The following is a 25,924-nucleotide window of genomic DNA, read 5'->3' as shown; positions in this document are numbered from 1 at the left end:
ACTGCGCAGGGCGGGAGGGCCGGGCGCGCCGGGCGCCCACACTCACACCGCAGCCACCGCGGCCGCGGAGGAACTGAAACCCAGAGCTGCCGAACTTGGGCCTCTGCTGGAGCCTCCCGTCGCGGCGGCTCGGAACCGGTGCCCGGGACGGGCCGCCCTCGGAGCGCAGCAAGCCCTGCCTGGCGCGGTAAAGGGGGCCGGGGCGGAGTCGGGCCGGGGCGGGGGCCGCGAGCCCCGACGATCGTGGACGCGGCGAGGGCCCCAGGGTGTCCCAGTCTCGGCAGGGCCAAGTGGGGGGCGGGCCCAGGGGCCCGGCCAGCGGGGGTCGGTAGACCGCGCGGACGGCGCAGCGGACAACCGAGGGGCGCTGGGGGGCGGCGAGCCGGGCCCCGACAACCGGCCGTCTCGGACGGGCCGGCGGACGATTGAGGACCCTCCATCCGGTTCCCTGCTCCTGGCTCCCCCAGCGGGGCCGGGTCCCTGCCCCCGCGCCGCCACCGAGCCTGGGCCGGGGCCTGCCCTCCCTGCGCTCTCCTGACACCTAGTGGACGGCTCCCCCAACTCGCGGGCTGGGGGAGAGCCGGTGGTAGGGGGGGAACCTATTACCGCGCCTGGGCGAGCCCGGGTCCGTTGCTAATTTGCAGACTCTACCTACCTTTCTCAGGCCTTGATAAACCTCCTAGGTAAACGTGGTGACCCAGTGAAGGGATCTCGGGATAGACGCTTAAAGGGGAAAGGGTGGGTGGGGGGAGGCGAAGGGATTCAGGAAAACCTGGCACCAGAGGCTTTCTTGGGATTTCCGGTCGTTTTCAGCCCCAGGCACGGGCCCACCCACCTCATGCTGGGCTCTGTCCCTTTTCCTACAGACCCGCACCTCCCTACCGGTGCCCGATCACCTACCGCGATGACTAGCTTTCCAACCACGCCTCCTCCAGCAGGTAGGTGAGCGCCTCTCCCAGTTCAAGTCCCTCACCCCCAGCCCAGTTCCGGAATTCCCTGAGGCCTCAGCCCAAAAGGGAAGACTCTTCCGCCACTCTCCACCTGCCTGACACCACAGAACCCGGGAGGAAGCCAAAGGCAACCTGACTGCACGCTTCAGTACAGTTTGAATCGAGTTTCATGGACCTGGGCCCATTCCTGGTACCACTTAGAGCTTTGTGACCTTGAGTGAATTATCTACCTTCTTAGCGCCAGTCTCCTCATTTGTAAAATGGGGGAAATAGTACCTTAGGAGATTATCTGTGAGGGTGAAATGAGATAATCCATGTAAAACACTGAACACAGTGTCTGGTATCTAGTAAACACTCAAAAACATGGGTTATTATTACTGGGTGCTTGTAAGAAAAGTCCGTCTATTCCTGGGAAGGGATTCTGCTTGTTTTTTCCCCCGGGCCCTGGTTGTGTGGGATTCCCCAAATCTCTGCCGTGTGGCGTCTTAGTTCCCTCACCAGGGACTGAACCTGGCCCCCTACAGTGGAGGCGCAGATTCTTAACCACAGGACTGCCAGGGAAGTCCCTCAGCCTGCTTTCTAATTCCACTCCTCTGATGATTCACTCCAGCATCAAAACCCCTTGTTCCTGAAACTATTGTTAACCCTTGTTCCTCAGGCTAGTATCCCTTCTTCTGCTTCACATTGAGAATGGAGTCCTGCCTTTCATTTCATAAACAAACTTAGCTGGACAAACTAAGCTTGTTTTCATTGCATGTTAATTGGGATGAGGGAAGAATGAAACCTTGGTTAGTCTGTATACTTTTGTTTTCATATACGGTCTCATCTGTCATTAGGATAGACATTCTCTGCTTTTCTGTTGCGGAAACAAGTGAGTGAGAACCCCAGGGGAAGTTGAAGGCGCTGTCCTGTATGACTGGTGATGAACACAATGCAGATCTTTAGTTGTCTGCTGAGAGATAAGAAAAGGCAGAAATGGGTAACCAGCTGGATTAGTCAGTACAGGCTTCATGAGTGGGGAAGGGGATGAAGCACTAACGCTTGAAGGATGGGTGAGGTTTATACAGGCCAAGAGGGGTGCAGCAGGGATTCCGGACAAAGGCAGTGCCACCTCTTGTGAGCTGCAGAGCCTGTGCTTACCCTGGAGGGTATCCTGAGGGAGAAGACAGGGCCTCCAGAGTATACCTGCCTGTAGGGAAGAGAAGTGACGCTTGGCTGGCAGCTAAGGAATTAGAACTTGGGCAAAAGGAGAACTATATACATTCCTGTTTTTTTTTTTTAAGTTGGTGATAAGATAAACATAATATAAATGTTACCATTTTGATTATTTTTTGGCATGTTGTTCAGTGCTGTTAAGTATTGATTGACATTCACGTTGCTCTGCAGTTATCACCACCATCCATCTCCAGAATTTTTCTCCTTCCCGAACTGAACTTCTGTATCTATTAAATAATAACTGTTCATTCTACGTGCCCCACAGCCCCTGGCCTCCACCATTATACTTTTGATCTGTTTGTATTTGACTAAGTACCTAGTGTAAGTGGAATCATACAAAATTTGTCCTTTTGTGTCTGGCTTATTTCAGTTAGCATAACATTTCCGAGGCACATCCATTTTGTAGCATGTGTCAGAATTTCCTTCCTTTTTAAGGCTGAGTAATATTATATACATATATATGTATATAAGTACATCATTTTTTTTATTCATTCATTCATCAGTAGATACTTGGCTTGCTTGGCTGTTGTGAATACTGCTGCTGTGAACATGGTTTTACAAATATCTCTTTGAGTCCCTGCTTTCAATTCTTTTGGATTTATACCCAGAAGTAGAATTGCAAAAATGTGTGGTAATTCTGTTTAATTTTTTGAAGACCTGTCATACTGTTTCCCAGCTGTACACTTTACATTCTTACCAGCAATGCTTAGGGTTCCAATTTCTCTACATCTCTACAACACTTGTTATTTTTTGATTTTTGATAGTGGCTATCCGAATGGGTGTGAATGGTATCTCACTGTGGTTTTGATTTACATTTCCCTAATGACTAGTGGTGTTGAACCTCTTTTCATGTGTTTATTGGCATCTGTATATCTTCTTTGGAGAAATGTCTGTTCAAGTCCTTGCCCATTTTTTAATTGTCTGGTTTTTTTGTTGTTGAGTTGTATATTTACAATTTTGACCCACCAAATGACTTGAGTAGAGTGGTATTTTAGAACATACCATATGGTCCCCTACCCAATGAGTCCAAGCAAATGTATTAATAAAGTTCCTAGGACAGAAATGGAAAAAATTCCACAGGGTGAGAGCTTGCACTGGGAAGAATGTGATCATTGAGGGCCTTGCATGTCTCTTCCCCACCTCCCTACCTATGCCCTCTCACATCCATTTTCCTCAGTCAATCTGTAAAGTCCTCCCCAAGGAGGACTTTAAGAGGGTTAAAAGTAAGGGCCACATTGTAACTTTCATGGGCCCTTAGCACGTGTGCCTTTGTGGGCCCATTCCTCCATTTGAAAAAGGTAATATATTAAAAATTGTATTTTACAACTGTGTTGCTGTAAGGAAGAATATAATATCAATATAATACAATCACTAATGATTATATTTATAATTAATTGATTGATATAACAATATTACAATGTCCTAGACATAAACATTCATCAATTTTTTCTTCTGATTTAAAAGAAATTAAGATCATTAAAAAACATTTTCATGGGCCCCTAGAAGTATTGTGGATCCTAGCACGTTGCCTGTTGTACATAGTACATAAGTTGCCCTCTTGGAAGGAAAGTAGAGTGGAACTTGGCATTGTGGGCTCTGCCCACCCCACCAAGTAAAGCCCAATCCCTTGCCACCTAGTCACACTAGGTTGTCCTCACTCTAGATTAGACGCTCAGGGGTTTTCATCATGGTTATTCTTCATCACAATCCTATGAGCACTTATTAAAACTTTATTTATTTATTTATTTTTGGCTACACTGGGTGCTCATTGCTGTGCACAGGCTTTCTCTAGTTGCAGCAAGTGGGTGCCACTCTTTGTTGCCATGCACAGGCTTCTCTTTGCGATGACTTCTCTTGTTGCAGAGCATGGGCTCTAGTGTGCATGGGCTTCATTAACTGTGGCGCACGGACTTAGTAGCCCTGAGGCATGTGGGATCTTCCCAGACTAGGGATCAATCCTGTGTCCCCTGCATTGGCAGGCAGATTCTCAACCACTGGACCATCAGGAAAGTCCTGTGAGAATGTTTCATTCTTATTTTAAAGAAGCAAAAACTGAGGTTCAGAGAAGTTAAATGTTCAGAGGTTAAGAAACTCTCCCAAGGTTAAGCAACTGATAATGGCTGCTGCTGCTAAGTAGCTTCAGTCATGTCCGATTCCGTGCGACCCCAGAGATGGCAACCCACCAGGCTCCCCTGTCCCTGGGATTCTCCAGGCAAGAACACTGGAGTGGATTGCCATTTCCTTCTCCAATGCATGAAAGTGAAAAGTGAACGTGAAGTCACTCAGTCGTGTCCGACTCCTAGCGACCCCATGGACTGCAAACCAGGCTCCCCCGTCCATGGGATTTTCCAGGCAAGAGTACTGGAGTGGGGTGCCATTGCTTTCTCTGACTGATAATGGCAGAGGCAGGATAGTGTGCCAAGTCTGATTTATTCTAAAGCCTGTATTCTTTCCATCATAGTGTGCTGCTCTCAGCCACTCCACCTCATGGCCGGGGCACATGAAAAAGAAGGAAGAAGAAAGGAAGCAGAATTTCAGGGTGGGTTCCCATGGAAAGGAGAACTCAGGGAGCCGCCCTGTGCTGGGCAGGGCTAGAGCAAATAAGTAGGTTGGCAGACTCAGGTGGCAAAGGATCTGATGTCTCAGTGATAAGAGATTTAGCCCAGGAACAAGGGCTACAAAGAAACCAACCAGTATCTAGGTTAACATTAACAACAAAAAAAAAGGGTAGGTGAGCCAAATAGATCTTGAAGTTCATTTACTGTAGGTTAGGATTTGGGTTAGCCTCAAATCTCAAATCTTGTGGTCCTCAGCCCCAGGCCTCCCTCCTTAAAGAAAATCAGTGCTACAGTCTTTCCATGTCTAAGAAGGGAAGGAACAAAGAAGCATTCTTATTCCTTTGTTTGGAAGAGGAGACAGGAGAGAAATGGGATAAGAAAAGGAGATCATGGAAGTAAACCATTCCTTCCACTTAATGCCAGGTTTCCTGAACTTAGTTTATTTCATTGTTGTTTTTTTCATTACAAAGCTATTACATCCCCCTCAGGGAATAACCTTCTAGACTTCTCTCTCTGTGTGTGTATATATGTGTGTGTGTTTATAGTTTTATTTTAACTTACTTTTTCTTTACAAACATGTAATCATATTACACATACTGCCCTAGCAACGTGCTTTTTTTGTCTAACCATATATTCTGTTCCAGTAATTGCAGCTCTACCACATTCTTTTTAACAACTGTGTACTATTTCCAGAATGAATGGCCTGTCATTTATTCAATCATTCCTCTGCTGATAGATGTTCAGATATGTGTCACTCTTGCAAACGGTGCTTCAGTGAACACCCTTTCCATCCTGCAGTCAAGCTCTGAGAACCAAACCCAGTGGACAGTTCAACAAACTGTTCAGGCTGGAGTGAACAGGGATGGTTCCAGACTTTGGAGAGAACCTTAAAGTGAGGAGACAAATTTGTAGCCTGGCCCAGCCAACCGCTGAGTGACGGGGGGCTGGTGGATGAAGCTTGCTGAGCTGCCTCAGTTTTTTGGCTTGTACGTAGTGATAACACCAACCCTAGTTACATCACATTCTTGGAGTGGAGATAAAATAGCCTATGTTTTGTGAGCTCTAAGTCACAAATATAGATTACCATTGTGATACTTGGACTTCCCAAGTAGCCCTAGTGGTAAACAACCCGACTGCCCATGCAGGAGGCATAAGAGACACGGGTTCAAATCTTGTGTCGGCCCAAAGGCCCCAGCTCATTCACTCGAACATCCTGTGACCATAGTCTGAGAAAAATTCTACTGCATAGAGTTGAGCTCATATTCTTCTTCTTGTTTTGTTTTTTTTTTTTGGCTACTCCGGGAGTTGGTGATGGACAGGGAGGCCTGGCGTGCTGCGATTCATGGGGTCGCAAAGAGTCGGACATGACTGAGCGACTGATCTGATCTGATCTGATACCACATGATGTGTAGAATCTTAGTTCCCTCACAAGGGATCCAACCTCTGCCCCATGTAGTGGAAGCTCAAAAGTTTTAACCACTGAACCACCAGGCAAGACCCTGATTTCTTTTTTTAATTGAAGTATAGTTGATTTACAATGTTGTGTTTGTTTCTGCTGTACAGTAAAGTGAACCAGTTATATACACAAACGTATACCCAGTCTTTTTAATAGACATTTTATTTTGGAATAATGTTAAGTTTATAGAAAAGTTGAAAAATGAGTACAGTACCCTTTCAGTTCAGTTCAGTTCAGTCGCTCAGTCGTGTCCGACTCTTTGCGACCCCATGAATCGCAGCACGCCAGGCCTCCCTGTGCATCACCAACTCCTGGAGTTCACTCAGACTCACGTCCATCGAGTCAGTGATGCCATCCAGCCATCTCATCCTGTCACCCCCTTCTCTTCCGGCCCCCAATCCCTCCCAGCATCAGAGTCTTTTCCAATGAGTCAACTCTTCGCATGAGGTGGCCAAAATATTGGAGTTTCAGTTTTAGCATCAGTCCTTCCAAAGAACACCCAGGACTGCTCTCCTTTAGAATGGACTGGTTGGATCTCCTTGCCCTAGTCAATCTAATTACATGGACCACAGCCTTGTCTAACTCAATGAAACTAAGCCATGCCATGTGGGGCCACCCAAGATGGGCGGGTCATGGTGGAAGAAGTCTGACAGAATGTGGTCCACTGGAGAAGGGAATGGCAAACCACTTCAGTATTCTTGCCTTGAGAGCCCCATGAACAGTATGAAAAGGCAAAATGATAGGATACTGAAAGAGGAACTCCCCAGGTCGGTAGGTGCCCAGTATGCTACTGGAGATCAGTGGAGAAATAACTCCAGAAAGAATGAAGGGATGGAGCCAAAGCAAAAACAACACCCAGTTGTGGGTGGGACTGGTGATAGAAACAAGATCTGATGCTGTAAAGAGCAATATTGCATAGGAACCTGGAATGTCAGGTCCATGAATCAAGGCAAATTGGAAGTGGTCAAACAGGAGATGGCAAGAGTGAACGTCGACATTCTAGGAATCAGCAAACTAAAATGGACTAGAATGGGTGAATTTAACTCAGATGACCATTATATCTACTACTGTGGGCAGGAATCCCTTAGAAGAAATGGAGTAGCCATCATGGTCAACAAAAGAGTCCAAAATGCAGTACTTGGATGCCATCTCAAAAACAACAGAATGATCTCTTCGTTTCCAAGGCAAACCATTCAGTATCACAGTAATCCAAGTCTATGCCCCAACCAGTGGCGCTGAAGAAGCTGAAGTTGAATGGTTCTATGAAGACCTCCAAGACCTTTTAGAACTAACACCCAAAAAAGATGTCCTTTTCATTATAGGGAATATATAATGCAATTTATATTCTGGACTGGAATGCAAAAGTAGGAAGGAAGTCAAGAAACACCTGGGGTAACAGGCAAATGTGGCCTTGGAATACAGAATGAAGCAGGGCAAAGGCTAATAGAGTTTTGCCGAGAGAACGCACTGGTCATAACAAACACCCTCTTCCAACAACACAAGAGAAGACTCTACACATGGACATCACCAGATGGTGAACACCGAAATCAGATTGATTATATTCTTTGCAGCCAAAGATGGAGAAGCTCTATACAGTCAGCAAAAACAAGACCAGGAGCTGACTGTGGCTCAGACCATGAACTCCTTATTGCCAAATTCAGACTTAAATTGAAGAAAGTGGGGAAAACCACTAGACCATTCAGGTATGACCTAAATCAAATCCCCTATAATTATACAGTGGAAGTGAGAAATAGATTTAAGGGACTAGATCTGATAGACAGAGTGCCTGATGAACTATGGATGGAGATTCGTGACATTGTGCAGGAGACAAAGTGGATATCTGGGAAGGCCTTACAAATAGCTGTGAAAAGAAGAGAAGCGAAAAGCAAAAGAGAAAAGGAAAGACATAAGCATCTGAATGCAGAGTTCCAAAGAATAGCAAGAAGAGATAAGAAAACCTTCCTCAGTGATCAATGCAAAGAAATAGAGGAAAACAACAGAATGGGAAAGACTAGAGATCTCTTCAAGAAAATTAGAGATACCAAGGGATCATTTCATGCAAAGATGGGCTGGATAAAGGACAGAAACAGTACCCTCTAGTTACCTCAAATGTCATTCGGTACATTTGCCATCGATATGGAGAACCACAGTACATTTGTGAAGACCAAAAAATTAACACTGGCACGATACTGTTAACAAACTACAGATTTCACTGAGATGTCACCAGTTTGAAGATTTGAATTTGAAGAGAATTCTGATAAAAGACTTCATATTTTCAAAAATTCTAACATTAAGACTGAGAAAAGTCTTGGAGGGTCAGCTAGTTCAGCTACCCTTTCTGAGCTGGAATTCTCTTTCCTGTTCCCCATGGAGCATCTGTCCCGCTTTGCCCTTCATTCTCTGGGGGAGACACCCATCTCCCATTAGTTTCTGCCAGTAGTCCTCTTGTACAAGTTGATGTATTCGAAGACAGCACTCAAGTCCTAGTCCTTGCTTCCTGACCGGGTTTTCACTCTGAGCTTTCTCTTGCAAGCTTTCCTTATCTGATATGGTTTCCAAGCCATTCAATGTGTTGCCTGCTCAACTCAAAAACACCCAGACTCAACTCAGCAGCCTAGGAGTGGCACAGAGTGGGACTGCACTGCTGATACCATTATTAGAGGCCATATTTATATTCATGGTGCAAATTGCCAACACCCTCTGGATCATCAAAAAAGCAAGAGAGTTTCAGAAAAACATCTATTTCTGCTTTATTGACTATGCCAAAGCCTTTGACTGTGTGGATCACAATAAACTGTGGAAACTTCTGAAAGAGATGGGAATACCAGACCACCTGACCTGCCTCTTGAGAAACCTATATTCAGGTCAGGAAGCAACAGTTAGAACTGGACATGGAACAACAGACTGGTTCCAAATAGGAAAAGGAGTGCGTCCAGGCTGTATATTGTCACCCTGCTTATTTAACTTCTATGCAGAGTACATGAGAAACGCTGGGCTGGAAGAAGCACAGGCTGGAATCAAGATTGCTGGGAGAAATATCAATAACCTCAGATATGCAGATGACACCACCCTTATGGCAGAAAGTGAAGAAGAACTCAAGAGCCTCTTGATGAAAGTGAAAGTGGAGAGTGAAAAAGTTGGCTTAAAGCTCAACATTCAGAAAACAAAGATCATGGCATCCGATCCTATCAATTCATGGCAAATAGATGGGAAAACAGTGGCTGACTTTATTTTTCTGGGCTCCAAAATCATTGCAGATGGTGATCACAGCCATGAAATTAAAAGATGCTTGCTCCTTGGAAGGAAAGTTATGACCAACCTAGATAGCATATTAAAAAGCAGAGACCTTACTTTGCCAACAAAGGACGGTCTAGTCAAGGCTATGGTTTTTCCAGTAGTCATGTATGGATGCAAGAGATGGACTATAAAGAAAGCTGAGCAGAGAAGAATTGATGCTTTTGAACTGTGGTGTTGGAGAAGACTCTTGAGAGTCCCTTGGACTGCAAGGAGATCCAACCACTCCATCCTAAAGGAGATCAGTCCTGGGTGTTCATTGGAGGGACTGATGTTGAAGCTGAAACGCCAATACTTTGGCCACCTGATGCGGAGAGCTGACTCATTGGAAAAGACTCTGATGCTGGGAAAGATTGAGGGCAGGAGGAGAAGGGGACGACAGAGGATGAGATGGTTGGATGGCATCACCGTCACAATGGACATGGGTTTGGGTGAACTCCGGGAGTTGGTGATGGACAGGGAGGCCTGACATGCTGCAGTTCATGGGGTCGCAAAGAGTCGGACACGACTGAGTGACTTAACTGAACTGAAAATAAGAGCAAGTTTTTAATATTTTAGGATTATAAAAGTCATTATCATTGTAAGAAATTTGAAAGATAAAGGAAAAGATATAGAAGAAACTAAAAGGCGTCCGAAATCCTACCACCTCCCTGTCGCTTTCACTGCTTTGAGGTCTGTGCTTCCAGCGTCAGTGAGTTTCTACTGATCCCACTGCTAAGTCTTTTATAGGTGCTGCCACTAAGCTGTGGCTTCCCCCTGCTTTATTTGTGAGTAGTTGATTTCCTGGACCTAAGAGCAAGGAGTCTGTTGAATTCTCATCTTGTTAAATCTGGCCCATTTCTCCAGTCATTTTTAATCTCTGTTTATCAACTTATCAGTGGCTCCTCTGACTGTGTCTTTCACAAATTTGCCAAAACTTCCCTGGGTCTACTGGGCTCTGTATTTACCTGAAGGACACTAAACCCTTCCACACTAGGCCTGTGTGGAAGGCACCAATAAGGCAGAACACCAAAACAAAAGCTCTTGCAAAGAATTTGATATTTACTTTTTGGGGGGCCGTGCTCCCCGACTTGTGGGCTCTTAATTCCCTGAGCAGGGATTGCTCCTGGGCCCTCAGCAGCAAGAGCACAGAGTCCTAGCCACTGAACTACCAGGGAGTTCCCTCATTTATGTGTATTTTTAAAATATTTATTTTTATTTATTTAGCTGTGCTGGGTCTTAGTTGCGGCATGTGGGATCTAGTTCCCTGACCAAGGATCAAACCCAGGCCCCCTGCATTGGGAGCGTGGAGTCCCAGCCACTGGCCCACCAGGGAAGTCCCCCTCACTATTTTTAAAACACTAGCCAAAAAGCTAGTTGTAACAACTCAAAAAAGAGTTGTTACCATAAGGGGAAAATGTATTATTGGACTTTGTTATATCTATCTTGTGATTTAACATTTTTATTTTGAATTACATAAAGGCCTTAATTTGGCCCTGGCATGGTCTGTCATAATAATATCAATTCAAAAAGAACTAAGGTCAAGTCCCAGCGGAAGAAGCTCTGTTTAGACTGGCATCACTCCATTCCTTGATGGCCAATTACTACTCCACTTAGTCCTCAATAAAGCCAGGCTGTGTTAGTCCACAGAGATATTATAAACACTCAATCATGTGTTCTCGGATGAGACGCTAGCTATTCAGGCAGCACCTTCAACTCCCCTAACCCACCCCCTCCCCATCCTTACTCTTAAGTTGATGACATGACCTTCTATTTTCTGGAGCAAATTAGAGTTCTCAGAACTACCGGAGGCTCCCCTGCCCCCATCTACATACTACCCGCCTCTGTGCCCACGTGCACATTAATCACGAGTGATCTCTGCTGTCTGCAGCCAGTTCCTCCATCTGTGCACTGGATCCCATCCCTTCAAGGACGTGGCTCCAGCCGTCAATTGTTCCCTCTCATCTGAGTCATTCGTATCCATACATAAACATACTGTCATTTCTCCCATCCAAAAAGCAAAAACGAAAAACTTGAACTCAAAAAAATAAAAAAATTAAAAAAAAAAAAGAAAGAAAAACTTGAACTCTCTTCCCCCCTCCAGCTATAGCTCTATTTCCCTGCTCACCTTTGCAAAAAACAAGAGTTTATATACTGTCATCAGTGCCTTTCCTTCTCTTTTTTTCTTTTTTACTAAAGTGTAATTGTAATTATTGACTTACACATTGTGTTAGTTTCAGGTGTACAGCAAAGTGATTCAATGATTTATTTATTCAGTAGATACTTATGTATCCTTTTTCAGGTTCTTTTCCCTTATAGGTTATTAAAAAATATTGAATATAGTTCCCTGTGTTATACAGTAGGTCCTTGTTGGTTAATTATTTTATAGATAGTAGCATGTATATGTTGGAGAAGGCAATGGCACCCCACTCCAGTACTCATGGACGGAGGAGCCTGGTGGGCTGCAGTCCATGAGGTCACTAAGAGTCAGATATGACTGAGCAACTTCACTTTCACTTTTCACTTTCATGCATTGGAGAAGGAAATGGCTACCCACTCCAGTGTTCTTGCCTGGAGAATCCCAGGGACGGGGGAGCCTGGTGGGCTGCCATCTATGGGGTCGCACAGAGTCGGACACAACTGAAGCGACTTAGCAGCAGCAACAGCAGCACCATGTATGTGTTAATCCCAAGCTCCTAATTTCCCCCTTTCCCCTTTGGTGACCATAAATTTGTTTTCTGTGTCTGGGTTTATTTCTGTTTTATAAATAAGTTCATTTATTTTTTTTAGATTCTACAATAAGCAATATCATATCATGTTTGTCTTTGTCTGGCTTACTTAGTGTGACAATCTCTAGGTCCATCCGTGTTGCTGCAAATGGCATTATTTCATTCTTTTTATGGCTGAGTGATATCCCACTGTGTGTGTGTGTGTGTGTGTGTGTGTGCGCGCATGTGCACGCGCACCACGTCTTCTGATCCATTCATCTGTCAGGTGACATTTAGGTTGCCTTCTCTTTTTTTCCTGAACCCACTTTAAACCTGGGATTTATACTCAGCACTTCACCAAACTTCTCTTGTCAAAGTTCCTCATGACCTCTGCATGGCAAATCCTGGTAGTCCTTCTGCTTGGTCTGTCTGGCTGCTACTCCTCAGCCTCCTAACCCTCCCTGGGCTCAGTCCGTGGTCCTCTTTGTCTGTACTTACTCTCCTGGTGATCTCATTCAGTCTCATGTTTGTAAATATGCTGGCTTTTTATTTTTTTTTAATAAATTATTTCTTCATGGCTATGCTGGGTTTTGCTGCTGTGACAGCTTTTCTCTCGTCGTGCCGAGTGGGCACTACTCTTGGCTGCAGTGCTGGGGCTTCTTGTTGTGGTGGCTTCTCTTGTTGCAGAGCATGGGCTCGAGGGTATGCAGGCTTTAGTAGTTGTGACTCCTGGGCTCTAGAGCACAGACTCTGAGTTGTTTTCTGCAGCATGCGGGATTTTTCCGGGCCAGGGATCGAACCTGTATCTCCTGCATTGGCAGGCAGATTCTTTACTACTAAGCCACCAAGGAAGCCCTGTGCTGACTTTTAAAATCTCTAGTCCAGACTTCCTTCCCAGATTCCAGTTTTTTAATTTATTTATGGTTGTCCTAGGTCTTCGTTGCTTTGCTTGGGCTTTCTCTAGTCGCAGTGAGCGGGTGCTGCTCTTTAGTTGGGGTTCTTGGGCTTCTCATTGTGGTGGCTCCTCTTGTTGCAGAGCACAGGCTGTAGAGCATGGGGTCAGTAGTTGTGGAGTTGTCCCAAGGCATGTGGAATCCTCCCAGACCAGGGATTGAACCCATGTCCCCTGCATTGGCAGGTGGACTCCCAGGCACTAGACCATGGGGAAATCTCAGTTGTGGTTTTTTTTCGGTACACCATGCAGCCTGTGGGATCTTGGTTCCCTGACCAGGGATTGAACCTGCACCCTCAGCAGTGAAAACTCTGGACTGCCAGGGAATTCCCCCCTCACCTTCTATAGGTGTTTATTTTACTCAAGTCACCTCCCTGGCCACCCCATTCACAATCCAACTCCTGATTCCCTTTCCTGCTTTTATTTTCTACATAGCACTAACCAAAGTCTAATGTGGTACAACCTTTACTTCTTTATCTGTTCATGGTCCATCTTCCCCCAATCAGGATGTAAATTGTATGACAAAATGGGTTGTTTTTTTTTTTAATTGTGGTAAAAATTAGACACAACATAAAATTTACCATTTTAAAGGATACAGTTTAATGGCATTATGTACATTCACATTGTTCTGCAGCCATCACCATTATCCATCTCTAGAACTTTCTTGTCATCCCAAACTGAAACTCGGTACCTGTTAAACAGTATCCCCTCATTCTCCTCTCCTCCCAGCTGCTGATAACCACTTTCTGTATCTATGAATTTGACTATTCTGGGTACCTCAAATAAGTAGAATCATGTGATATTTGTGCTTTTGTGACTGGCTTACTTCAGTTAGCATGTCTTCAAAGTTCATGTTGTAGCATGTGTCAGAACATCCTTCCTTTTTAATGCTTCATAATATTCCATTGTGTGTGTGTGTATACACATACACATGTATGTGTGTATGTCGTGTCTGACTCGTTGCAACTCCATGGACTGTAGCCCACCAGGCTCCTCTGTCCTTGGAATTCTCCAGGCAAGAATATGGGAATGGATAGCCATTCTGTTCTCCAGGGGATCTTCCCAATGCAGAGATCAAACCCAGGTCTCTTGCATTGTAGGCAGATTCTTTACCATTTGAGGCACCAGTTCAGTTCAATCACTCAGTCGTGTCCAACTCTTTGCGACCCCATGAATTGCAGCACGCCAGGCCTCCCTGTCCATCACCAACTCCCGGAGTTCACTCAGACTCACGTCCATCGAGTCGGTGATGCCATCCAGCCATCTCATCCTCTGTCATCCCCTTCTCCTCCTGCCCCCAATCTCTCCCAGCATCAGGGTCTTTTCCAATGAGTCAACTCTTCGCACGAGGTGGCCAAAGTACTGGAGTTTCAGCTTTAGCATCATTCCTTCCAAAGAACACCCAGGACTGATCTCCTTTAGAATGGACTGGTTGGATCTCCTTGCAGTCCAAGGAACTCTCAAGAGTCTTCTCCAACACCACAGTTCAAAAGCATGAATTCTTCAGCGCTCAGCTTTCTTCACAGTCCAACTCTCACATCCATACATGACTACTGGAAAAACCATAGCCAGGGAAGCCCATATACATAACACACACACACACATACACACACACACATATGTATATATATAATTATGCCATGTTGTGTTTATCTGTTCATCTGTTGATGGACACTTGAGTTGTTTCACTCTTTAGTTATTAATGTGAATAATGCTGCTGTGAACATTGGTGTACAAAAAGCAGTCCCAGTTCCTGCCTTCATTTCTTTTGGATAAATACCCAGAAGTGGAATTGCTGGATCATGTGATAATTCTATTTAATTTTTTTAAGGAACTATGAACGCATGAGATTTTGCCTGTTGTGTTCACTAATCTATAACCAAACTAATCTATAATCGAACAGAGGCTGGTCCAAAGTATATACTCCATAAATACTTATTGAATTAACTTCTTAATTTCTCATTCTCTGGACAGTCTAAAAAGGCTGTGTGACTTGTCTGACCTAGCTTACTCCTAGTGGTCTCACACTAACTCTTAATGCTTATGGTTTCAAGTTCAAGACCCCCAAAGCAGTCCCTTATAACTTGTACTAGAATTTTGCTGGGAATGATATCAGTTTCCACCAGTTGTTTATAGAACCCACCCCATTCTGTGGCCCTTCAGGCTTCTGGCCCCTCTGTCTTTCTCAGAAGCTCCTGTGTCACCAATAGCTGTCCCATTAACATACCCTCTCAGTGCCCTTGACTGTCACTTAACTGAATCCCTTTTAGATTAGCCTGGTGCTTTTTGCTTCGCTTCTCTTGAGCTCACTTCCCCGTGTCGCCAAGGCTCCTGCTACTCTTTTAGTGCAGAAATCATTCACTTTGACAGGAGACAGAGGCAAAAGGGGCTGAAAGAGTTCTAGTCTCTCTGTTACCTCCAATCTCTTAGCTTCAGTGCCAGACAGCAGACTTGTCCCATTTCCTTGTTTTTGCTCCAAATATAACACTTTTAAAATTGTCCTTCCAGTGTCCTTTGCCAGCTGGAGCTGTGTACAGTTTCCTGATACAGTTCTGTAAGTTTCTGCTATTAGCTTTTATGTGCATTTTTTTTTAAGACTCACCTTCTGAAATCACGTTACTGGAAATGGGCTTACAGGAAATACAGAATTGGGACAGAACACTCAAAACTTATGTAACTTTGTAACAAGAACCCTAGAACTACAACAACAATCTGAATTAAAATATTAGCAGTCAAATCTCTGCTAACAGTTGAACCTCGAATCCTTGTCCGTCCTAGACCCCTGTGCCCTGGGGAGTGTGCTTCCAGCTAGATTAGAGGTAGGTTCCAGAGAGATGTCACTTCCAAGAAAGACTGTTTTCATCAAAATTAAAAATCTGATGTAGGATCTGCCTTCTTCTGGTGTTTTTGCATAGAGATAAATAATGGCAATGGCACCCCACTCCAGTGCTCTTGCCTGGAGAATCCCATGGATGGAGGAGCCTGGTAGGCTGCAGTCCATGGGGTCGCTGGGGGTCGGACACGACTGAGCGACTTCACTTTCACTTTTCACTTTCGTGCATTGGAGAAGGAAATGGTAACCCACTCCAGTATTCTTGCCTGGAGAATCCCAGGGACGGGGGAGCCTGGTGGGCTGCCGTCTATGGGGTCGCATAGAGTCGGACACGACTGAAGCAGCTTAATAACTTAGCAAATTTCATATAGGGGTCTCCCTTCATCTGATGTGTTGTATAGAGGGAAAATTTTTTTACCACCTTCGTTTCCATTTATTGCTTCGCCAGATGGCTTAATATAAGTGGAAACCAACTGATACCTGCATCCAAGGAAGGTACTTATACTGAATTTTATGTTTCTTAAGGTCTTTCTCTATTGCTAAAATGTACTCTTTAGTTGATGGTACTAGTGGAAAAGAACCTGCCTGCCAATGCAGGAGCTACAGGAGACTCAGGTTTGATCCCTGAGTCAGGAAGATCCCCTGGAAGAGGCCATGACAACCCACTCCAGTATTCTTGCCTAGAGAATCCCATGGACAGAGGAACCTACCAGGCTACATACAGTCTGTGGGTTACAAAGAGTCGAACATGACTGAACAACCAACACTTTCGATTTTCACTCTTTAGTGGTAGAAAGCTTGAAGTTGTACATGAACCAGCATGACAGGTATCATTCTGATATCATTCCCTGTTCACCAGTCGCCTGTGAGCAAGTGCACGTTAAAAGAGCAATCTTTGTAGCACAACAGTCTGTATTTGGTTGTGGTCCTCTGTTTCTGTTTTATTTTTCCTGTATTTGTCCATATCTTTTAAAGCTTTGCACTTTTGGAAATCTTGTGCTACCTCATAGTTATCTTTCGCTACTTTTTCCTTTTTTTCCCTGTTGGAAAAAAGATGTTCCCTAGTGGTAGGAAGGTTTAGTATAAATAGCTTGCTTGGGGGATTTACCAGCTGTCCAGTGGGTAAGACTCTGTACTTCCAATGCAGGGGGTGTGGGTTCGGCCCCTGGTCAGGGAACTAAGATCCCACATGTTGTGTGGTGTGGCCAAAAAAGTATTTAAAAAAAAAAAACCTTGCTTGGGCTTTGAGAGGGGTAGTCCTGGATTCAGATCGTGACTCCTTCCACTGTTCCTTCATGAGTAATACAGGACATGTCACAACTCTCCCTGGAGCTTTGGAGTCCGCATTAGCAAATAAAAACACCTCCTGTGAAATGACTGGTATTCTAAGGATTAATAATTGTGTGTAGGAGGTACCCAGCACAGAGTAGGGACTTAGCAAATGGCAGCTGTTAAAACTGGGATCATCTGCAGAATTCCCCACTATCCTGGGTGGAATCCCAAAGGTGTCAGACAAGATAGGAATCAGGCTCACTCCCTGTGCTCCAGTCACAGTGGCCTTCACGTCCTCTCGTCTCAGAGCTTTGAGCAGGCTCTTCTCTCTGCCTAGGATGTACTCCATATCGCGCCCCTATCACCCTGGAAACTCCTACCCCAGCTTCAGCTTGCAGCTCAAATCCTGCTTCCTGAGGGGGCTGTTCTTGCCAGAAGACTATCTCAGCCCCTCTGCCACATGCTCACCTGCATGTTGCCTTTGCCACCTGTATCGCAGTTCTTAACTGTGAACTTGGTGTGGTGGAGGCTGAGCTCCGTGAAGGTAGATGGTGTCTCTTTGTTCACCCCCAGTGTACCTGGCCAGAGACAGCAATGGCAACCCACTCCAGTACTCTTGCCTGGAAAATCCCATGAATGGAGGAGCCTGTTGGGCTGCAGTCCATGAGGTCGCTAAGAGTCGGACACGACTGAGCAACTTCACTTTCACTTTTCACTTTCATGCATTGGAGAAGGAAATGGCAACCCACTCCAGTGTTCTTGCCTGGAGAATCCCAGGGACGGGGGAGCCTGGTGGGCTGCCGTCTGTGGGGTCACACAGAGTCGGACACGACTGAAGCGACTTAGCAGCAGCAGCAGCAGTGTACCTGGCACATACCTGGCAGAAGGTGAGACTTAATGAATGCTACTATTCCTATTTGGGCTTCCCTGGTGGCTCAGCAGTAAAGAATCAGCCTGCCAATGCAGGAGACCCAGGTTCAATTCCTGGGTCAGAAAGACCCCCTGGAGGAGGAAATGGCAACCCACTCCAGTATTCTTGGGGAACTCCATGGACAGAGGAGTCTGGTGAGCTGCAGTCCATGGGGTGGGAAAGAGTCAGACACAACGTAGCAACTACACAACAGCTATTATCAAGTGCATGTTGAGATGCCTCTTATGGGTGCTTCCAGGGTCAGTCAGACTATTTTCCCTGGGATATCTCTGTTCCACAGTAACGTTTCCTTTTTTTTTTCCTTTTAAATAGACATTGAAAGAAATGTCTGTTGTCAGCAGGAATGGAATTTTTGTTTGCTTTTTACTGCGTTTATATATTTCTTTTGGCTGCGGTGGGTCTGCACTGCAGTGTGCAGGCTTGCCCCAGGTGCAGTAAGTGGGGACTCCTCTCTAGTTGCAGTGCAGTGGCTTCTCTTATGGAGCACGGGCTCTAAGGCGTGTGGGCTTCAGTAATTACAGCACAAAGGCTTAGTGGCCCCAGGGCATGTGGAATCTTCTGGGACCAGGGATCAAGCCCGTGTCTCCTGCATTGGCAGGTAGATTCCTAAGCACTGGACTACCAGGGGAGTCCCCAGTAATACTTCCTTAACTGTTACCTTTCAAACCCCTATGTGCTAAGCCACTTCAGTCATGTCCGACTCCTTGCAACCCCATGGACTATAGCCCACGAGGCTCCTCTGTCCATGGGATTCTCCAGGCAAGAATACTGGAGTGAGTTGCTATGCCCTCCTCCAGAGGATCTTCCCAACCCACTTCAGTTCAGTTGCTCATTTGTGTCCGACTCTTTGCGACCCCATGAATCCCAGCACACCAGGCCTCCCTGTCCATCACCAACTCCCGGAGTTCACTCAGACTCATGTCCATCGAGTCGGTGATACCATCCAGCCATCTCATCCTCTGTCATCCCCTTCTCCTCCTGCCCCCAATCTCTCCCAGCATCAGAGTCTTTTCCAGTGAGTCAACTCTTCACATGAGGTTGCCAAAGTACTGGAGTTTCAGCTTTAGCATCATTCCTTCCAAAGTACCCCCAGGACTGATCTCCTTTAGGATGGACTGGTTGGAACTCCTTGCAGTCCAAGGGACTCTCAAGAGTCTTCTCCAACACCACAGTTCAAAAGCATCAATTCTTCGGCGCTCAGCTTTCTTCACAGTCCAACTCTCACATCCATACATGACCACAGGAAAAACCATAGCCTTGACTCGACGAAACTTTGTTGTCAAAGTAATGTCTCTGCTTTTGGATATGCTATCTAGGTTGGTCATAACTTTCCTTAGTGTCGTTTAATTTCATGGCTGCAGTCACCATCTGTAGTGATTTTGGAGTCCAAGGAAACAGTCTGACACTGTTTCTGCTGTTTCCGCATCTATTTCCCATGAAGTGATGGGACCAGATGCCGTGATCTTAGTTTTCTGAATGCTGAGCTTTAAGCCAACTTTTTCACTCTCCTCTTTCACTTTCATCAAGAGACTTTTTAGTTCTTCTTCACTTTCTGCCATAAGGGTGGTGTCATCTGCATATCTGAGGTTATTGATATTTCTCCTGGCAATCTTGATTCCAGCTCGTGCTTCTTCCAGCCCAGCGTTTCTCATGATGTACTCTGCATAGAAGTTAAATAAGCAGGGTGACAATATACAGCCTTGATGTACTCCTTTTCCTATTTGGAACCAGTCTGTTGTTCCATGTCCAGTTCTAACTGTTGCTTCCTGACCTGCATATAGGTTTCTCAAGAGGCAGGTCAGGTAGTCTGGTATTCCCATCTGTTTCAGAATTCTCCACAGTTTATTGTGATCCACACAGTCAAAGGCTTTGGCATAGTCAATAAAGCAGAAATAGATGTTTTCCTGGAACTCTCTTGCTTTTTCAATGATCCAGCGGATGTTGGCAATTTGATCTCTAGTTCCTCTGCCTTTTCTAAAACCAGCTTGAACATCTGGAAGTTCATGGTTCACATATTGCTGAAGCCTGGCTTAGAGAATTTTGAACATTACTTTACTAGCGTGTGAGATGAGCACAATTGTGCAGTGATTTGAGCATTCTTTGGCATTGCCTTTCTTTGGGATTGGAATGAAAACTGACCTTTTCCAGTCCTGTGGCCACTGCTGAGTTTTCCAAATTTGCTGGCATATTGAGTGCAGCACTTTCACAGCATCATCTTTCAGGATTTGGAATAGCTCAACTGGCATTCCATCACCTCCACTAGCTTTGTTCGTAGTGATGCTTTCTAAGGCCCACTTGACTTCACATTCCAGGATGTCTGGCTCTAGGTCAGTGATTACACCATTGTGATTATCTGGGTCGTGAAGATCTTTTTTGTACAGTTCTGTGTATTCTTGCCACTACTTCTTAATATCTTCTGCTTCTGTTAGGTCCATACTATTTCTGTCCTTTATCGAGCCCATCTTTGCATGAAATGTTCCCTTGATATCTCTAATTTTCTTGAAGAGATCTCTAGTTTTTCCCATTCTGTTCTTTTCCTCTATTTCTTTGCATTGATCGCTGAGGAAGGCTTTCTTATCTCTCCTTGCTATTCTTTGGAACTCTGCATTCAGATGGTTATGTCTTGCCTTTTCTCTTTTGCTTTTTGCTTCTCTTTTCACAGCTATTTGTAAGGCCTCCTCAGACAGCTATTTTGCTTTTTTGCACTTCTTTTCCATGGTGTTGGTCTTGATCCCTGTCTTCTGTACAATGTCACGAACCTTCGTCCATAGTTCATCAAGCACTCTATCTATCAGATCTAGTCCCTTAAATCTATTTCTCACTTCCACTGTATAATCATAAGGGATTTGATCTAGGTCATACCTGAATGGTCTAGTGCTTTTCCCTACTTTCTTCAATTTAAGTCTGAATTTGGCAATAAGGAGTTCATGATCTGAGCCACAGTCAGCTCCCGGTCTTGTTTTTGCTGACTGTATAGAGCTTCTCCATCTTTGGCTGCAAAGAATATAATCAGTCTGATTTCGATGTTGACCATCTGGTGATGTCCATGTGTAGAGTCTTCTCTTGTGTTGTTGGAAGAGGGTGTTTGCTATGACCAGTGCGTTCTCTCGGCAAAACTCTATTAGCCTTTGCTTCATTCCATATTCTAAGGCCACATTTGCCTGTTACCCCAGGTGTTTCTTGACTTCCTACTTTTGCATTCCAGTCCCCTATAATGAAAAGGACATCTTTTTTGGGTGTTAGTTCTAAAAGGTCTTGGAGGTCTTCATAGAACCGTTCAACTTCAGCTTCTTCAGCATTACTGGTTGGGGCATAGACTTGGATTACTGTGATATTAAATGGTTTGCCTTGGAAACAAACAGAGATCATCCTGTCATTTTTGAGATTGCATCCAAGTACTACATTTTGGTCTCTTTTGTTGACCATGATGGCTACTCCATTTCTTCTAAGGGATTCCTGCCCACAGTAGTAGATATAATGGTCATCTGAGTTAAATTCACCCATTCCAGTCCATTTTAGTTTGCTGATTCCTAGAATGTCGACGTTCACTCTTGCCATCTCCTGTTTGACCACTTCCAATTTGCCTTGATTCATGGACCTGACATTCCAGGTTCCTATGCAATATTGCTCCTTACAGCATCAGACCTTGCTTCTATCACCAGTCCCATCCACAGCTGGGTGGTGTTTTTGCTTTGGCTCCATCCCTTCATTCTTTCTGGAGTTATTTCTCCACTGATCTCCAGTAGCATACTGGGCACCTACTGACCTGGGGAGTTCCTCTTTCAGTATCCTATCACTTTGCCTTTTCATACTGTTCATCGGGTTCTCAAGGCAAGAACACTGAAGTGGTTTGCCATTCCCTTCTCCAGTGGACCACATTCTGTCAGACGTCTCCACCATGACCCGCCCGTCTTGGGTGGCCCCACATGGCATGGCTTAGTTTCATTGAGTTAGACAAGGCTGTGGTCTGTGTGATTAGATTGACTAGTTTTCTGTGATTATGGTTTCAGTGTGTCTGCCCTCTGATGCCTCTCGCTACACCTAACCGTCTTACTTGGGTTTCTCTTACCTTGGACGTGGGGTATCTCTTCATGGCTGCTCCAGCAAAGCGCAGCCGCTGCTCCTTACCTTGGACGAGGGGTATCTCCTCACAGCTGCCCCTCCTGACCTTGAACGTGGAGTAGCCCTCCAGCGCCTGCGCAGCCACTGCTTCTTGAACCCGGGGATCAAGCCAATCTCTTAAGTCTCTTGCATTGACAGGCGAGTTCTTTAGCACTAGCGCCACCTGGGGAGCACCTACAGTAAAATGCTGACTAGGAGAAAACTGAAAGGCTTCCTGACTTCTTATGGAAACGGAAGCCTGGGTAGTGACTTTTTAGAAGTGGGACTTACAGGCTCTGAAGGACAGATAGACCAATATAGCAGGAGGAGGTATGGGATATATTTTAGGATAGGAGAGGCCTTATTTCAAAAATTTTGAAATTGCAAGGCCTACTCTGAAAGTGAAGAAAAGGGTTTTAATGAGGGAAGGAGAAATGTTTCATTATTTAAACAAAATGTTTACAAAGAGTTTGTAAGAACATTAAAGAAATGCATGTGCTCTATAATATAAATACACATACACGTATATGCATTCATTATTTGATCTCATTTATGTAAACATGTATATTCCTAACAATAACATACCCTATTGAATTACTACATGTCACAACAACCCTATAAAGTAGGTACTGTTATCACCAGTTTGCAAATGCACAGATGGGTTAGGTAGTTTTCCAAAAATGACACAGCTAGTGAAAGATAGAGTTCAGATTTGAACCTTGCGGGTATATATGTATATATGTTTGTATGTGTGTTTTTTTTTTGCCAGGCAGTGCAATTTATAGAATCTTAGTTCCCTGACCAGGGATCAAACCCCGGGCCCTCAGCAGTGCAAATGCAGAGTCCTAACCACTGTACCACTAGGAGATTCTAGAGCCCATACTCTTAACTACTATGTTAGACAGAGAGGAATCTATCAAAATGTTCATTGTGGTGGTTTGTTTTCTCCTTTGTTCTCCAGGTTTTTCTATACAGATATCCTATAAGAGTTAAATGATGAAAGTTTGAATAGGGCAGAAGTGGGGGTGGTGAAATTGAAGGATAAATATGTGTTTTAGAACAAAAGAATCCACCCTATTTCCTTTTCCACTTTGTTAAATTTTCCAGAAGAACTGATGGCTACCACAATTCTACAGGCCACTGAGGCCCTGTCTCCGGAAGCTGAAGCCAGCACAGCTCTCATTGCAGGTAACAAAGACTCTGAGTCAAATCCAAGGGGCCTTCTGAGCTCAGGGGCCCTCTTGCTCCAAAGACAGCCAAGAAACCAGTGTGATGGATTAAGATTCTCCCTGTACAGAACAGCACCACAAACTAGAGACCAAATCTATTAGTGGGTTCACTTTGGCATGTAAGTTATGTTACACACATAGAGGCTTCACATCAGAGGCACTGCCAGTAATTGAGAGGTTGGGAGATGGCCACAAATAGATGCACTGCCTATGGATGCTGCAGTCGGGTGTGGGGGTAGGGATGAGGACGTGTGTGGTTTGTTGAGTGGTGAGAGAGGATGGGAGGGGTCAGAAACCCCTACAGGAGGCTATGGATTTAAAAACTCTTCCTGTTGGGATAAGCGATTTCCTGTTTCCCTCCTTCCGTTTCTATCATAATCATCAGGAACTAGTTGAGCAGGAGTTCATTTTGACAGAAATCAAAAGTCCTTAAGCCCAAGGAGACTCTGGATATCATGTGCTGAGGAAGTTGGACTTGGTGGGAGAATATGGACTTAGACGCTAGTTAACAGCATGAGGCTCCTCGTTACGAGTGAGGGAATCGTCTAAAGCAGGGGACCCCGTGAGTTACTGAGACGCCCGAATCCTGAAACATGTCTGCATTTTCCCTCTCCTTTCCAAGTTGTTATCACCGTGGTCTTCCTCACCCTGCTCTCAGTCGTGATCTTGATCTTCTTTTACCTGTACAAGAACAAAGGCAGCTACGTCACCTACGAACCCGCAGATGGCGAGCCCGGCGCCGTTGTCCTGATGGAGAATGACTCAGCCAAGGGCAGAGAAAAGGAAGAATATTTCATCTAATGGTTCCCAGGCCCCCAGGAGCTTATCCAGGTTCCAGTGCTATCACACTATTTATTAGGTTAAAGTTTTACCTGAAACCGGTGAGAAGCGTTGATTGATATGGGTAGACCTGAGCTCCTTCCAGGACATGGGCCTAAATGCCAGCATCACCGACACCATGGACCGGGGACACAAAGCTAGCTGCTCACGCCTCTAGCCAGGCCTCTGTCACTCAGCTTCTGACTGATGAGTGAGATGGTGCTGGGCTGGCAACACTGGAGTGCATGCCCAGGCATCTTCACTTTTTCACAGGTTGAAGGGAAGAAGAGAGTTGGGGGTCACTGGATGCTCCTCTGTCCCTTACCTGGTCACCGAGTGACAAGCCAAGTGGAAGTAGTATCCTCAGTTCTTCCCAGAGGCAGAGCACAAGGAAAGGCTGGGCCAGGAAACTGTGGAGACCTCCCTCCTGATGAACATGCCACGTCCCTTAATCTGAGCCCTTCCTTTCCTTATCCCCCAACGATCCAGATATATGCTATTTTTATCGGAATTAAAATTGTTTATTGATACAGAAATCAGATTCTCATGTGCAAAAAAATCTCCATCTTTACACTTCGACTTACCTTTGCTGGAACTTTTGTGACAGTTTGCTCTGTCGTTTTTGTTCAGCCTCTCAATCATGTCCGACCCTTTGTGACCCCATGAACTGCAGCATGCCAGGCTTCCCTGTCCTCTATTGCCCAGAGTTTGCTCAAGTTCATGTCCATTTTTTGCTTACTCAACTCTTACCTGTGTCCTCTCCCAAGCAAAGGGGGCCCCAGGAAGTTTCAGAAGTTCCCAGAACAATCTCACGTTTGCAGCAGAGATGGTCCTGGGAAGTTTGTCCTAGAAGAGGATCATTAGAAATAGACCCTGGGAGATGAGTTGTTTAGCCTCCATCCTGGCAAAGGCCAGGATGTCCCTGATCCATTCTGTGTACACACAGAGGGAACAAGGAACAACCTGTGACTTTTCCCACCAGTGCCCTTTCTATCTCATTTCATCCATCTCAAAATGAGGCATATTTAAAAGGTACAGCGTTTTGGTAGAAATCATTAACTCTCCATGCATTGTTTACTTTGGAATTAAACTAAACCTCCTTCAAGGTCTTAACTATATTGCGTTCATTTTTCAAGCTCAAGTCCACCCAAGGTAAGACCTAAGAGTTGAGAAATTCATCTTAGCAACTTATATTCCAGTTTTCAGCATTTCTCCAAACAGAATTTTGGAAAAACCGAAGATCACACTCAACTTACAACTTAACAAGTTGTCAAACTAAAAAAACATTTTCCTCAAGTCAAACTTAAGGGCAGGAGGAGACTCCTCCAAATGAGGAGACTCAATTGTTCCCTTATTTCTAAGTTTATGTTCTGAATTCCTCTGGCCTAATAGGCTTTTAAGAATCTCAAAGTGCTTAGGAAATAAAATGAAAAAAATCTAAAAATCTAGAATGGATCTCATAAAAATGGTCAAATCTTAGCCTTGTACTCCTGCATTTATTTCAAAGACTTCATTAAAAGAAAAAAAACAAAACAATGACAGCAACACTTATCTGAATTCTAGGTGAGATATAAAAAACGTTATATACAGAAGAGATCTAAAAAGTTGAGTAAAGAATCCTTGAAGT

At 44.9% G+C, this 25,924-nt stretch overlaps 1 protein-coding gene across 1 annotated transcript; it reads left to right on the top strand.

Annotated features, from left to right (window-relative positions):
- The first annotated feature begins 4 nt into the window (after positions 1-4).
- On the top strand, positions 5-25,924 carry SMAGP (small cell adhesion glycoprotein). Its single transcript, XM_070370811.1, has 4 exons — positions 5-187; positions 867-938; positions 23,357-23,437; positions 24,101-25,924. Exons 2-4 carry the CDS (start codon positions 905-907, stop codon positions 24,277-24,279), a joined length of 294 nt encoding a protein of 97 aa, XP_070226912.1. The 5' UTR covers positions 5-187; positions 867-904; the 3' UTR covers positions 24,280-25,924.

Source organism: Bos mutus, chromosome 5, assembly GCF_027580195.1.
Source record: "Bos mutus isolate GX-2022 chromosome 5, NWIPB_WYAK_1.1, whole genome shotgun sequence".
NCBI classification, from domain to species: domain Eukaryota; kingdom Metazoa; phylum Chordata; class Mammalia; order Artiodactyla; family Bovidae; genus Bos; species Bos mutus.
The sequence above is the reverse complement of the archived record's forward strand: the minus strand, read 5'-3'. Positions and strand labels throughout refer to the sequence as shown.

What these genes read in the sequence shown, in the direction of transcription:
- SMAGP (XM_070370811.1), top strand. Translation starts at nt 905, where the DNA reads ATGACTAGCTTTCCAACCACGCCTCCTCCAGCAG. An exon ending in AACCACGCCTCCTCCAGCAG is followed by an intron (nt 939 to 23,356) that starts GTAGGTGAGCGC and finishes TAAATTTTCCAG; the next exon opens with AAGAACTGATGGCTACCACA. An exon ending in CAGCACAGCTCTCATTGCAG is followed by an intron (nt 23,438 to 24,100) that starts GTAACAAAGACT and finishes CTCCTTTCCAAG; the next exon opens with TTGTTATCACCGTGGTCTTC.